The sequence below is a fragment of the Primulina tabacum genome, chromosome 5, assembly GCF_025594145.1.
Source record: "Primulina tabacum isolate GXHZ01 chromosome 5, ASM2559414v2, whole genome shotgun sequence".
Taxonomy (NCBI): domain Eukaryota; kingdom Viridiplantae; phylum Streptophyta; class Magnoliopsida; order Lamiales; family Gesneriaceae; genus Primulina; species Primulina tabacum.
In genome coordinates this window covers 10746994-10762872 of record NC_134554.1, presented here as the reverse complement: position 1 = coordinate 10762872, position 15879 = coordinate 10746994, and the positions used below count along the sequence as shown (strand labels likewise).

The 15879-nt window shown below is 32.2% G+C and overlaps 2 protein-coding genes across 2 annotated transcripts; one reads left to right on the top strand and one right to left on the bottom strand.

The window, feature by feature from the left end:
• Window positions 1–4283: 4283 nt before the first annotated feature.
• LOC142546449 (uncharacterized protein At5g01610-like) lies at window positions 4284–6377 on the top strand. Its single transcript, XM_075654164.1, is given in 4 exon segments — window positions 4284–4465; window positions 4468–4493; window positions 5679–5733; window positions 5887–6377. Coding segments are annotated over 4 exon segments (510 nt in total). The 5' UTR covers window positions 4284–4407; the 3' UTR covers window positions 6258–6377.
• A 202-nt stretch (window positions 6378–6579) lies between these two features.
• LOC142546448 (uncharacterized) lies at window positions 6580–7864 on the bottom strand. The gene is made up of 2 exons (XM_075654163.1): window positions 7023–7864; window positions 6580–6954 (listed from the first exon to the last, which is right to left on the bottom strand). Exons 1-2 carry the CDS (start codon window positions 7800–7802, stop codon window positions 6748–6750), a joined length of 987 nt encoding a protein of 328 aa, XP_075510278.1. The 5' UTR covers window positions 7803–7864; the 3' UTR covers window positions 6580–6747.
• Window positions 7865–15879: the final 8015 nt, after the last annotated feature.

The following is a 15879-nucleotide window of genomic DNA, read 5'->3' as shown; positions in this document are numbered from 1 at the left end:
CATACACATTACATTAACACATCTATTCTCTCACATTCATTTTAACATTCACACTCATTATTTGTAGGTCCCGCTGTCCACTCATTCATCTTACTCTTATTTTACATTAAATAAATTCAATTTCAAATTTTTTAAGAAATTTAAATTATTATTATTTTATATTAATAATAATTTGTTTTTATATATTCAATACGTAAAATAATTTAATTTTATGAGTGTCATTTAATTAAAATTAAAATTTTTTTATAAACCTAAAATAAAACGGGGATTCACGGTCGGACAATTGAGTTTCTGGGACGAAAGTCGGAGTGACCGGTTCATTTTCCGTCGGAGAAATAAATGGCATACTGGTTGCATGTGGATTAGATGGATAGTTTGGTGGATATGGATTATATGGATAGTTTGGTGGATATGGATTGTAAGCATAATTTGGTGGATATGGATTATGTGGATAATTTGGTGGGTATGGAAAATATGGATATTTTGGTGGAATTTTCGAATTTTGGGAAGAAGTATTTTCTTTCGAATTTTTGGATAACTCACGAAATTTCTAAAAAATCCTCGGTAATTTTCATCCATTTCTGGAACAAAGTAGGATTTAAGAAATTTTTGAAAAAAAAGATTTTGAGATGATGAAAATAGAAGAGAGAAGATTTTTGGAGTGAAAAATGATATGTTTTGATGTTTGAAATAATTTGTGTAGTGTGTGAATATTTATAGATGAATATATTATTTTTTTAATAAACTAGCCGTTAACTAGCCGTTAATTAGCCGTTAAAACAATTTTTTAATTTTAAAAACAAAAACAACCGTTAGTTTTTTATTTAACATTATTTTTTAATTTATTTTAATTTCTGTTTTTTTTAACATACAAATTTGAAATTTAAACTAATACTTCAGCGACGGATTTTGAAAAGCTGTCGCAAATAGCGACGGTTTTTACCAATCCGTCGCTAAGTTTCGAATTTTTTTTAAAAAAAAACTGACACAGGGGCGCCCCACACTCTCTCTCATGTGAGTGGGCGTTATAACGCCCACTCACATCACATTGGAGAGTGGATGTTAAAGGGGTGTTATCCATAGTGTAATGCAGTAGTTGATAAATATCAATATTTGATTGATGTATTTATATCAGTAGCTTTTACATATTTGAATAGAGGATCGATCTGTCAACCAAAATACACTGATATTGTATCGCATATGCTTAATAATGACTTTGAGAAGGTATATGAGTTGATTGAGTAGCAAGCATTTCCTTAATTATCATGAGTTTCAGTTCTTTCGATCAACACTTTTTCGAACGAGTCTCTTGTGCAAATTTTTCTTAGTATGATTTATCTTATTAAGCGTGATTTACATACTATTGTGTTATCACAAGAGCTTACTCAGTGTGCACCCAAAGATAGCGGTTGTAAGTTCTCATGTGATAAAAATATGATCAATAATTGTATATATCTTATTGTATCAACAATATGAGAATTCTTATTTTTTTTTAAAAAATATTGTTATTTAAAAAATAAATATAAAAAAAATGTATTTCATATTACGTGATTTGAAAAAAGTTAAATAAATATATGTGTGTGTGTGTGTGTTCATGCTCTTCATTGTGAAAAAATTTACAATAAATTATATTTTTGAAATAGACAAATAATTATTAGTTTTTTTTTTTACAAAATTTTAGTTAAAAATAATATATACAATCACTTAAATAAGTTTTTATTTGGATTGAATGGTGTTATTTAAGCATATATTGGAAGGTAAAATAACTTGGTAAACCAAGAATTTGAAATACAAATTGAAAAAGAATCAATGGATTTGGACGAAAAACGATATTATATCCTTTCGTCCAAATGCTGCACTGCACATTTCTTTATGTCAAATGAATAAATGATAATTAATCACGAGAGGCAGCAATCGAGATAATGTAAAAAGGAGCAAACGGGGTCTCACCTGCCCCACCCCCCAATTCAATTCAACTGGTTTATGGTCAACTTGTCGCAGCTGGCATGCATTGATGGGATGGGATTAATGTTCAAAAGTCAGACAAAATTCATTCCACAAATTATCCACACCAGATCATAAATTTTCAACCCCATTGGAGCTATTCATCTATTCTCCAATAATGCATACATTTTTCAAATATACAGATATTTCTGGATAGTTCGTTTTTTTTTTTAAATAATAATTCGATTTACTTGTAGTATTTGGTGGTTTTGATGGACTGATATGGATGATGAGATACACACATATAATACAATAATGTTTTTTTCCAAATTTTGGATATTTACAAGATTACATATCTGTCCATGATTATTAGCATGTGATGCGTGTGTCGGTATATATATATATATATATATATGTATGACATAGATAGAGCGTGTGTATTTATACATACATGTGTACGATACATATACACTAATATTATATGCATATAAATATTAAAAAAAATTGATGGAGTAAATAACTAAAATGACAATATTTGTACAATAAACCAATTAGATTTAAGTTAAAAAAATAAAATTAATGTTACAATCACAAATAACGACGTAAAGTAATTCCACAACTAAAAAAAACAACTTTTGATAATGATATAAAGCACATGCCATTTTAGCAAAATGCATCTCGTCTTTGTCAAATTGTCCAAATAACCCCATCTCACATGGTCAAGATATATATTTGATCGTGTTACATGTCAATTCTGATTTTTTTTAAAAAAATTAATTTGTAGATTGTAGATAATTCTTAGAATTGTATGTATTTTGTATATATTTACCCCATATCAATGTATATTGTATTCATATTCAAAAGTGTTTGGTTAAGCATGCACTAGTTAGAATAGTATTGAAATGTGTGACCTTTTGACGTCAATTAGATAGTGACGTTGTGTCGCTTGATCTGGTTGATTAAGTAGACCATAAAAAAATAACGTCAAATTTTAACTTGTATTATTATATCTGCTGGGAGCAATGTCAACGGTAGAAAAAAAAAGTTAAAGACTGATTTTTAATATATATGAGACCACACAAACGGATAGACATGCATATCTCTGCACTCATGAGTCTAACAACCCAACCTATTAGCATTTAAGTAAATGTATTAATATAAAGAAATAAAATTACGTCTAAATTAATAATTATATTTTTTTTGTATAATGATAAACGCCTGATGATAACAAAAAGTTACATATTATTATGTATGTATATTGTTATTTTTGTTTGTAATATAATTCATATATATAAGTCTAGTAGGTTTGTGGTTGGTGGACAGTATCAAATTGGTGAAAGTAAATTAGGTAAGATTCATGTATCATAGTTGTTTTGATTCATGTATCATTGTTGAAGGAATCTTCCAACAAAAACAAGATTTATTTATCACCAAAGTGTTTCTCAATTATAAACCACACGCATATTTAAATATTTATTATTATTATTATTATTATTATTATTATTATTATTATTATTATATTTGGCTAAGAGATTCAACGGCTCTTCTATTAGGGTTTGAGCAAATGTAGATCACATTTAATACTTAAAAATCAAACCTAAATTTAATGTCTGGTTTTCAAAGTTATGAGCTCTGGGGATAACTCAAAATAGTGGTTAATATCTTTTGGGTTTAGTTTTTTCCTTATAGGAGAATATATACGGGTCAATTTAAGTTATTGTAAGGCCCTAAAAATATAAAATAAGATGCATTATCGTAATATAATCTCATTCTTTAAAAAATAATAACAAACTCATTTATAATCAAAATAAAATATTTATATAATAGAGAAAATTAAATTAATCTTTTTTGGAAGTCTAGTTTGTGTTTTTCAGTTTACTATCCTGATTTAATTCAATTTTCAATAAACGTCAACTTTCATCATTCATCATCCTCTATAATTTTCTTGCATTATTTTTTTAATAGATCTATTTCTAGAACGTCTAACATATCTATATCAACGTGATAAGTTGATTATCGCGTGGGTCGTGGTGGAAATATATGTTTGAGGTGATGAATTAAAAAATTCTGACTGTGGAGTTTGTAATATAAAAAATCAAGAGTTAGAATGTCAAAATAAATTGACACATATATATAAATATATAATTATAAATCTTATATTTATTTATATTACCAAATGTGGGACCTCGTCTACAAAATTATTGAAATATGATACTCGTATAAATTCAATAAATTCCAAAAAAATATTAAATATAATCACGATGTGGATTACATAATAATAATAATAATAAAATAATAAAGTTTGCTTTTTAAAAAAAAAGGAAAAATAAATAGATACGGTAATAAAGATTAAACGAAGTGCAGGGGGGGATTAGGGCATAAGGAAAGAAGAAGGCGGGTGGAATAATAGATGTAATTTCACCCCTAAGAATTATATAGACATTGATTTTCTGGTGGCTGTAGATGGATCAAATCTTGAATAAGGTTGGTTCGTATTGGTTGGGTCAGAAGGCCAACAAGGAATTAGCTCAGTTGGCGATGATATTAACGTAAGACTCTGAATTTCATTTGCGTTTTACAATTCTGCATTCATTTTTTTTCCAGATGAATTTTTGAGTATTTGGGTTTTGAGTGTGCTGAAGTTGATTTTTTCTGTTGGGATTTGATCTGAATTTTAGGTCAAATTTAGGTCACTTGGATTTTGATTTTGCTTTTATGTTGTTAGAAGTTTTTAATTTTGAGTCTTGATCACAGATGCGGGTTATTTAATGTTGTACATTTATATGCCGTAATTATAGTGTTGAGAGCTACTTCGTTTCATTTTGGTTTACTTTAAATTTATATATTGATTACTTGGTTTCCCAAAACATCATGTCTCCACAGAGCCTGGAATTTGTTATGCGGGTGATACCTGGACTTCGCCCTTTTCTTGTAAAATCTTCTGTGAGAGCCGCCTATGTTTTTTATGATGCATCGAACGAGGCATGCGGTTATAAGAATGATTTTCTTCGCTTACTGTTCTGTATTACGAAAGTTCGAAATTTTGAATAGTTGACCCTGAGTAAAGTCTTGCCAAAAAAATCTCCAATATGCTGTTTGGACCTTCGACACTTATGAGGGAATGGATGGTACAAAAGGCTTCTTGAAAGAACTTAGTGTTTGGATTGCCACTAATTGTATATCCTTCAAAAGATACTGCTAGCATGGTATATGATTCAAGGATTCATGATTACCGTGGAGGCATGGATTGTGAATTTGATGTCAAAATGGCAAACATTTAGTTCTATGATTGTAATTAGAGTCAAGATCACCTCTTGGACGGCTATGAGCTGCAAATTGGTACAATTGCAAGGACAGAGACTATTGGGATCAACAATTGATTCGCTGACACGATAATGGGAAGTGGTGCCTAGATTATTGTATTGGTTAAAATATTTAAGTTGTGTCGTTACTATACTTTCTGCTAATATACTAGTCTGTTGTGGGTTTTAGTCCGTCCTGCATATTTGAAAATCATAAATAGGCGGTAGATAATTGATTTAGCACTGTCAAGACCTTACTCAAATATATGTGGAGTATGTGCTGGATAAATAAAAGCTGGTGGCTTAAATTACGACTCCTGTATAGGCATCTAAATTTCAAATTTTAATAGATTTTTTAAGCTATGAATGATTGGTCTTGATATGCTCTGCATTTACCTTCTCGCTAATCTACTTCTTCTAATTTTTATTTAGTCAGTATCAACCAGCATTGAAGGAGGGGCCAAATGGTTGGTTAACAAAATCAAAGGTTAGTTCTTTTATTTTCTCTATGTTTTTGCTTCATGATTCGTCTGCTCATTTAAACAAAAGATCTCTCAGTCTCAGCCATGGCTTATTTTTATTTCTTCTTTTTTTCCCAGTATTATTACACATTTAAAATACAAAACTTGTTATTTTCCAGGAAAAATGCAAAAACCATTACCCGAACTCCTGAAGGAGTATGATCTAGCCATAGGCATTTTCCCTCGTGATGCGACGAATTATGAGTTCAATGAAGAGACAAGAAAGCTTACTGTTCACATTCCGTCCGTGTGCGAAGTTGGTTACAAGGATTCATCTGTTCTGCGTTTCTCAACTGTTGTAACTGGTTATCTGGATAAAGGTAAACTGAGTGATGTTGAGGGGATTAAAACTAAGGTGATTGTTTGGGTCAAAGTGACTTGCGTATCATCTGAGAAATCAAAACTCCATTTCACTGCTGGTATGAAGAAATCTCGAAGTAGAGACGCTTACGAGGTTCTTAGAGACGGGATAAGCTTAGAGAAGTATTAAAACCGTTAAATTGTTGTTACACTTGGATCCTTTTTACCACTTCATTCTTGCTTCTTGTACTTGTGAGATCACTTGCGCAACCAATAGTGTTGCAATAATATTAAGTGCATATCTGTTCAAGTGTTTGATGCAAATTTGACTAGGAAAAGTTTGCATGCGACTATCGCGGATGGAACTCGTGTCTTGTTGATACCCACCGATCTAAATTTACCTTTGTCTAATTTCATATTTAGTAGAATTTGGGATCCATACTGGGGCAAAAAATTAAAAAGAATGAGGAAGAACGAAGAAAATTGTAAAAAAGGGTGGACATCGGGCATAGTAGAACTTGATAACGCAAGTACTGGCATACATTCTTATTTTGACGATATACATCTTGAATCTTCCTTTACTTGTGCTAAAAATGGCATCTGTACGATATAACAAGCGGACTGCTCAACCGAATTGAGTAGCTATCAATTATCCAATTGAAGTAAACAACTCTATCAATTCAAAGAGCTATTCTTTTTCCGTTAAGTTCTTCGAAAAAGCTTTTCACAGATTCATATGTAGACCAGCAGATTGCAGCAGCTGGTGCATGGAATAGCATTCTGGGAATCCACCCTCTTGTCAGTCCAGTATATCCATCCTTCTTCAAGATCGATCGAACGACGTCCCCAATCGAGCTACTCAAAAATCGATCACACCCACAAACACCCTGTATGAGAAAATGCACGGATAAAAAAGACATTCAGATAATAATCCAAGAACCATAAGAACCCTCACCTGGCACTGCAACTGAGTTTTGACAACATCAAGCGGTGTGGTTATAGCTGCAGCCAACGCACCTGCTGCCGCACCAGCAGTTGCATGCACCAACAAAGTTTCATCTTCACGCCCGCTCTCCGGTGACACTTTCGTCAAACCCCTTTTAGCAGCCTCGTAGGTAGCGAAGTGGACAGCAGTAAATGGCGCATTCATCACCACAGTTGTACGATAACTCGCATAAAAAGCTCCAACCCCTTCTTCCACAAACACTTTCTTGACACAATCACACACTCCCTTGTATGGACTGCCCTTTAACTGCAGCCGTTGCTTCACCACATCCATTGGTGTAATAACAGCATCACTCGCCACGGTAGCGAACACTCCAGAAGCTGCATGAGCCATTGAGTTATTGGGATTCCCTGCGGACAGTAGCTTCTTGCAAGATTCGTACACTGAGAAGTACACAGCATGGGCTGGACCAGCGCCTAATCCCATCGCCGCAATGCCGCGATACAGGCCTCCAATCCCTTCTAGCTTCACGATGGAGCCCAAGGATTGTTTGATAGAAATGGAGGGGGTTTTGCACAAAGAAGAAATAACCTGCATGCGAGTTTTGAGGGTGTCCACAGGGAACATGGCCATATGTTCGACAGAACCAGCTATTGAACCCGCGATCATGAACTGCCAGAACTCGAGGCCGTCATGTATTTGTGGGGAGACAATGACTTCATTTGAGTAAAATTCAGAATTCTGATGAAAACCAGGGGTGGTCTCCGCGGCGGCGGTGGTGGCTACCATGCTGTCTGGAGGTGGTGGGAATTTTAAGGAATTGTGAAAGTGGGGCACGGGTTTAAAAAGATTGGTGAGTTTTGAATTACATCGATCCCCTCCGCAAGTTGTTAAATTCATAATCTCATCCACTCCCAGTCTCCCACACAATTTTCTCTAAATGTTTATATTTACCTTATTAGGATTATTATTATTAGTATTATACATATTAGTTTATAGAAATCAGTTCTACCGTGGGATAGTCTCACAGATCTTTTTTCGTGAGACATGTCAACTCTGTTCATATTTAAAATAAAAAGTAATATTTTCAACACAAAAATAATATTTTTTTATGAGTGACTCAAATAGAATATATATGTATCACAAAATTGACATGTGAGACCTGAGCTCAAGGGGGGAGGATTGTCCAAGACTATATATACAACTCTCATATATTTTATCCAATCGATGTGAGACAATTAACAAAATCATATCACATGAGTTTTTTGTTTCATAAAAAAGACAAGTAGAAGAAAGGTCCTCATAATAAAAAGGGGCTTGAGAAAGCTTGAACCCAATTCCTACGTTAGAAGTTAAAACAAACCTGCTATAAAAAAAAAAAAAGATTCGTCAATTCAAACCCCGGTTCGAACATAGGAGTATGCCATTTTTTTATTATTTTCAAAAAAATTGACAAACTCCAATTCCCAAAAAATATAAATTTATAGTTTTTCTTTATTACTTTTTGAAAAAAATATATGGATTATTAATGTCTTTATAATTTATTGAAGATATAAGTTTTATATATCAATGTAAATTTAACTAAATATAAGTAGAGCTTTTGCAATGTAAAAGATGCATATATCATACAAGATTTAATCATTACATTGAACCGTGACACTGTAACGGCAACTCTGGAATCCAGCGATGGAGACAACATTAAAGTTGAGGCAAATAATGACAAAACCCAATAGAGTTAAGTCAAAAGAAGGCGTGTTGCATCCATTCACCCCCTTTTCTTGTTTTTACGTGTTAGTTCTGAACCTTGCAATAACTTAATATGATATTTGAGTATGAACAAATTTAAAAAACTTCAAATTTATATTAGGGCTATTCCAAAATATATTCCTTGCATGTTTGCATCGACTACAAAGTTGAAACAAACCATCACCATCACAACTTTTCTGCTCCCATTCATTTTTATCACAAAAAAGGGAATAATATTATCTTCATCAAAACCAATGATCGTGTGGCATCCACGGCAAAGTGATGCATGACATTCTTTCGGGAATTATGTGCTCATAAAGGAGAACCCCCACCTCCCTCATGCAAATGTCGACAAATTTCGAGTCGAATTCGTGGTACTCAAAATGCAAGATGGCCGATTCTTTGCGTGATTCCTGCAAAAATATTACAAAAATCCCGACGGTCCTCAGCAGAACGCTAGCGGGTTGACCGTCCAATCCGCGGTGGCCTGTTTCATTCTGTAAAAGCGTTTGACAAAGTCCGGTGAGGTGACTCCCCATGTCATTTCATTTTTTTTCACATACACAACCAATATTTATAATGATATTTTCGTGAAAAACTAAGCTTCTACGATGCTAATGTAACTATTAATTAATGGTGTAAATGAATCAAATCCACTCAAATATGATGAAAAATTTAAGACTCGAATTCGGATCGAAGTAGGTATATTTGAGCTCGAGTTTGATTCAAAAGCTTGAAAAAATTCAAAAAAAAATTGTTCCATGAGGGTTCAAATCAGATATCGGGTTCGAGCTCAGCTCCAAAGATTCTAACACATTCGCGAACTGTTCGGAAATAAAAATTTGAAAGACTTAAAATATATTTATTTAATATTATATTAATAAAATATCAAGCACACGAACTATCAAACACTGTAAATTAGTTTGAGTTCGGCTCAAAAAAATTTGAACATATTAGAATTCGGCTCAAATTAGAATACAAATCAAATATTTTTCGAGTCGGATCGAAAAACTCGTGAACTAACTCGGTTCGTTTATACCCCGCTATTAATCCCTCTTCTCGGCAACAACTTGCCAAGAACTCAAGGTTTTTTGCATTAATTAGACGTACAGAACTACACCGAACTTTTCAAGTTGAAGAAATTGTTTGGACAAGCATTTTAAAAATATTTTAAATTTTTATAAGTGAAGAAAACTTAAAGTATATGTGGCCAAAACTTTTGTACAAAGTTTTTGAAATTTTTTTTGAAAAATTATTCTATAAATATAGTTTTTAAAGAATAGTTTATTTTACTTGAATTTAAAACAAAAATTGTTTTTAAAAATTTGTCATGGAATGAACTGCAGGTTCTTTTTCCGAAGGATTATCCACAAACATATTATGTGCATTGTTTTGCACATAGACTTCAAATGACTTTGGAAGCTGGTGCTGAAAAATGAGAGTTCTATTTGACTATATTTTTCAAAATTAATTATGTTTGAAATCTCATTAAGACATCTCCAAAAACGTCACACTGAGTTGCAATCTATCCAAGATATTGAAATTGCAAATGTGATAGCAACTACTGATATTCGCGAGACATGTACTAACTTTGATCATATTGGTACTTTGCAACGAGCTGACATGACATGTTGGAGTTCTAATTTTGAGTCCATTTGAAGTATGACAGATATGTATAACTATGTGATTATCGTGCTTGATTACAAGGTGGAAGGCTCATCTTTTAATTCTAAATAGGCGAAAGCTATGTGTTCTTTGATTGCATTGAGATCATTTGATTTCGTATTTATATTTTATGTGATGAATAAGATTATGAGGATAACTGATTTGCTATGTCGAGCTTTGTAAGAGAAATCTTTACACATTTTAAATGCAATGGATTTTGTCTCAACCACAAAAGCTTTACTTTGTTGGTCCCACGTGCGAAATTTGAGATAATAAAACCCGAAAATAAAGAATAAAATGGACACCGAGATTTACGTGGAAAACCCCTAAAAATTATTAGGGTAAAAACCACGGGTAAGATGAAAAGAATTTCCACTATAATATTTTGTGGTGTACAAATCACTCACTGTGTTTCCAAAGAGAACACACACTCTCTTAATACAGGAGAACAAAATACCTCACAAATATTATAGAACTAAGCACTCAAATGCTTATAAGATGAGAGAAAACTCGAAGAATGGATGATTTCAGAATGAAGGGGGAGCTCTATTTATAGAGCCTCTTGACCGTGTGAATACGCGTTAAAAACGCGTATTCAAATTCCGTCTGAATTATTAGCCAACTTTCCAAGCCTGCAAAAAACGTTTTAATAATTTTTGTCCCCACCCCATTTAATGTTTGCCGACACACTTCATACTTCGAGAACAGAAGATTATGATATTTTTCTAATGATCATGCTATCAGTTTGTGAAAATAATTGCATTGAGATGCCAGATATGAATGCTTATTAAAGATCTGCTACAAAACGTTTGTGCCAACAATGAGATTCTATTACATTTGACACAATTAATGTTTTAATGTATTTCGTATTACAATAGATTTTCAAGTGGAACAACTCAATAACGGATTCAATGATGGAGCTATAAAACTTCTTATACTTAGCTCTGTTTTGGAACCCTCGAGACAACTTTAAGTTGTTTAATGCTGACGATATTTACAATCTTGTGGATAAAATCTATCCTTGTGATTTCAATGGACAAGAACGACATTATTTGAGAAGTCAGTTTGAGCATTATAAGTTTGATATAATTCATCGTGAAAAGTTTCAGAATATCTCTACCATTTCTGAATTATGTCGACGATTAGTAGAAAATGAAAAGATGCAACATTATTATTTAACTGACAGACTGATTCATCTTGTTTCAACGCTTCCTGTTTCTATTGCAACAACGGAACGATCAATCTCAACTATGAAACTTTTGAAAACTTCTCTTCTGAATAAGATGGAAGAAGAGCTCTTGACAGATTCTATGATTGTTTACACTAAAAGAGAGTTTACGGCAAAGATCGACACTGATTCAATAATTGATGAATTCTATACTATAAAAAACCACAAAGCACGACTTCAAGATTTTATCTTGTTCGTGTCATTATGTAATATTTGTAATTACTATTAAATATTTGATAAGTGTTGTTTAATCATAAATTAGTCATTTCTCATATTTAATATATATATATATATATATATAATATTTATATATAATTCTATTAAATTCACGGAGTTCTCGCTTATTCGCTTATGCAATCGTAGATGAACTTTCATCATTAATATTTGAAGGGAAATTCTAGATGAAAGAGCGATTAGATTTAAAAAATAAAGAATTTATCAGACAGCACAAGATCAAAAAATTTCATGACTATGCCCCTGTTTAGAACCTCCTCATTCCTAATCGATTTTACTTGGTATATTTATTTCAGAAGCCTCGGAAAAGCTATGAGCTTGTTCACTATAAAGCAAAAGACACGACGGTCGAACAATGCGTGTTTACGGGATTTTTTTTTTTTTTGACAGAAGTGTTTACGAGATTTTTACCATTGTTGGATATACAACTCTTTCTAGGCCACCTTGATAGGAAATTTTAAACCGACTGGGTGGGTGGCTTCTGACCCGTATGCATTCAAAAATGTTTTCTAACATTACTCATTTAGTTGTAACATTTACATTAATTAACTCAACCCAAGCAAGAAAATTTTTAAAAAGTGAACCATATTAATTAAATGGGAAAATAAAAATATAATATATATAATACATATGAATTATTTTTTAAAATAATTATTTATTATAATTAAACTTTCAGGCATGAAAAAATTACATACATTACAAAAGCCATTTTATGTTCATCATTAGTGAGATTAAATAAGATCATATAATATAACTGAATTGCAAAACTCAAAAACTTCTTGTTTATTATTCGAAGTCCTTTTTTATAAAAAAAAAAATTAGACTAACAATTCAATTTCTTGTATCATATAAGGTTTCACAATAAATAATGAAATAGCAGAAGTCGAAGTTGCTTTAGTTCTTTTACAAAATTTGTAGAACTTTCAGACGCTTTTCGATATCACTTCACCATTTAAAATATAATCATGCCAGGAAAACTCGGCTGCCGAAGCATTATCCCGAATACAAGAAGTAGGGTTGACACAACAAAAAATTTTCTTATAGCATTATCCAAACTTGAATTCATGTTTTTTTGAAACTTTACGACAATAAAGCAACAATCTTTCAGACATGATAGCTCTTGAAGTGAAGGATTTTGTGGCCGAATGCTATGTTTGTCAGACAACAAAGTTTTCGACAAAAAAACCCTAGGGATGATTACATCCAATTGAGGCTCTGGAAAAAAGTTTGGGAGGACATTGCTCTTGATTTCATCATTGGCCTACCGATATCAAAAGGGATTACTGACATCTTAGTGGTAGTAGACCTCCTTACAAAATATGCACATTTCAGTCCACTACCCATCTCTCACACATCTAGCCAGGTTGCTGAAGTATTTTGTGCGATGGTGATTCACATGCACGGCATTCCTCGATCGATTATTTTGGATCGACCGTGATGAAGTTTTGCCAAAGCTGAAACAACAGCTCTTACAATCCCAACAACATAGGAAGCAAGTGCCTGATGCTCATAGGAAGGAGAAACAATTCAAAGTGGGAGACTTGATGTTGGTCAAGACCATGCCTTATAGGCAAATAACAGTGGCTCCCATTTGTTACAATGCTTATGGGGTTTTCAAGGATAAAGAAACGAACGAGATGATTTTCGGAGATGATTAGAAGCTGAAGAAATTCTTGAGGTGGAGAGTTCAGTTTTGTATTTATTCCAAATTTTCAATCTTTTGTTTCATTTATTTGCATCGTTGAATTCTTACATTGTCTGTTGTTGTTTCTTGATCAGACCGGAGGACGTCCCGGTTCCATATGGTGGACCGAGTCGACCTATAGATGTGCTGCTTGGTTCGTCTGAGATCACAGTTAAAGGATGGGAGAAAGTGAATATCCAGATTGAAGACATTGAGGTTTAATGCACTAAACAATTCTCTCAATATGCTAATTACATGTCATTGAGATGAATAAATTAAGCCAGTTTCTTCTTTTAAGTCGATCGCAATTAGGTATCGTATAAAGCTTGGATTGAAGAAAGACTTCACTTTGAAATTGTTCAAGATGTTTCAGTTTGTGAAATTGGTCATCAATTAATTTGCATGCAGGAGCCAATAGCCAAACAGTTTGTCAAATTGGTCAACAGTTCTCATTTTTGCGAAGTTGGTCAACTGAGCCATATATGCTTGATCTTAGATTCTTAAAAATGAAATTTTTTAAGGTTGTATTTAGAATAATGAATTTAGATTTATGGGAGTATTTCAAATAAAAAATCCATTGATTTGAAATGACTAGGATGATGAGTGAATTCGAATTTAATTATAAAAACGTAATTGGTTAACATGAGATATTTCAAATCTTTCATCCTAATTTTGAACTAAATGGATACAATGTATTTGAATTATGTATTTGAAATCAAATCCACTCAAATCTTTCCATCTAAATACAATCTTAATGATTATTGAAGTTTCAAGGCGTATGTAAAATAAATTACATGTCAATTTTGTGAGATAAATCTCTTATTCGACATGTTACATAAAAAAATATTCCTTTTCATTTAAATATAGACGGGTTGACAATTCAATGATGTAATGGATCTTGGGCTTTGACTCAAAACGACAAAGAGAAGATTAATGTTGCATCATTTACTATTTTTTGTTTATTTTGTGAGACCCATTAGCTTTTGTAAAAACTAGTTGAAATTTCCATCGCAGTTACAAAAGAGTCAATTTCTTATGTTTGAGCTTGCTACATAAAAATTTAAATAGATGCTGGCTGAAGTATGTGTACAAGTTAAGCTAAGCTAACTGCTCTAAACAGCTGAATTATAGATTAACTGACTTGTTAAGTTCACTATATATCCATGAAGAGTAGGTTTCTTGTGAGACGGTCTCACGAATCTTTATCTGTGAGACGGGTCAATCCTACCGATGGATTGTAAACGTTTTTGTCATCCATAAAACTCCCCTGTAAAATGGATTATAAACGTTTTATGGCCATCTTGTTTAATTAATGAAGTAGTCAAAATTTGATCTTTGAATATATTGATCATATAAATCTAGTTTTTTGTTTTTGTTTTTAATCTTATAGTTTCATGGCGAAATATGACTAAAAAACTAAAACAATTTTCTTACTGAGAAGATCAAAATTTTGACTATTTAAAGGAGCGAAAATTCAAAATGAGCAACATTAGGACATATTTTGCCATTTTCATGATCACGTGGTTTACTAGGTTTCATTTAAAAAAAAAAAAATCAGAATAAATTTTAGTTATCATTTCCAATACTTATAGGCTTTAGCCACTAAAGCACATCTACGAAGTAGTTCTATCTCCCCGATATTAACTGTAGTGGACTATGCCCATAAGAGTAGACGATAGCAATTCTCAGAAACAAATGGCAACACCCGACTGTAAATTTAGGCCTTGTTTATTGGGCTTGATGATAAACATAGCCTTTCTACTGTTTGGTTAGAAACAAAAACAACCTATCTACATCAAAAAAAGCTCATTATATACAACTTTTCATAACATCTTGCACTAAATCATATGAAGAATAACACAACCAATATATCATAAACCGAGTCGCCCATTATGTGGAATAACAAATGCATAAAAACAGTTGGCTATTTTGCTATGCCGTATCACAAGCGAGGAAAAATTAGACATGGTATACATACTTTTATTCAAACTAGGTAAAGACACGTGCGTCGCACGTGAAAATACATTTCTATTATCAATAATTGTTGTTAAAGAAATGAGATCAGAAGAGATTAATTTACAAAAAAATTATATATTAATGATTTCATGCTATATTAGTCGATAGAAAATTAGTAATGCTACATGTGCAACCAAATTTGTACAATAATTCTTACAAATTCAAAAAAATCAATACAGAAATTTCATTTATCAAATTCTCATGATAAATTAAATATAAAATATCATTAGATAATAACAAAATCTCACGATATAATTGTTGTAAATATCGCAGTACGATATATTGGTTGTACC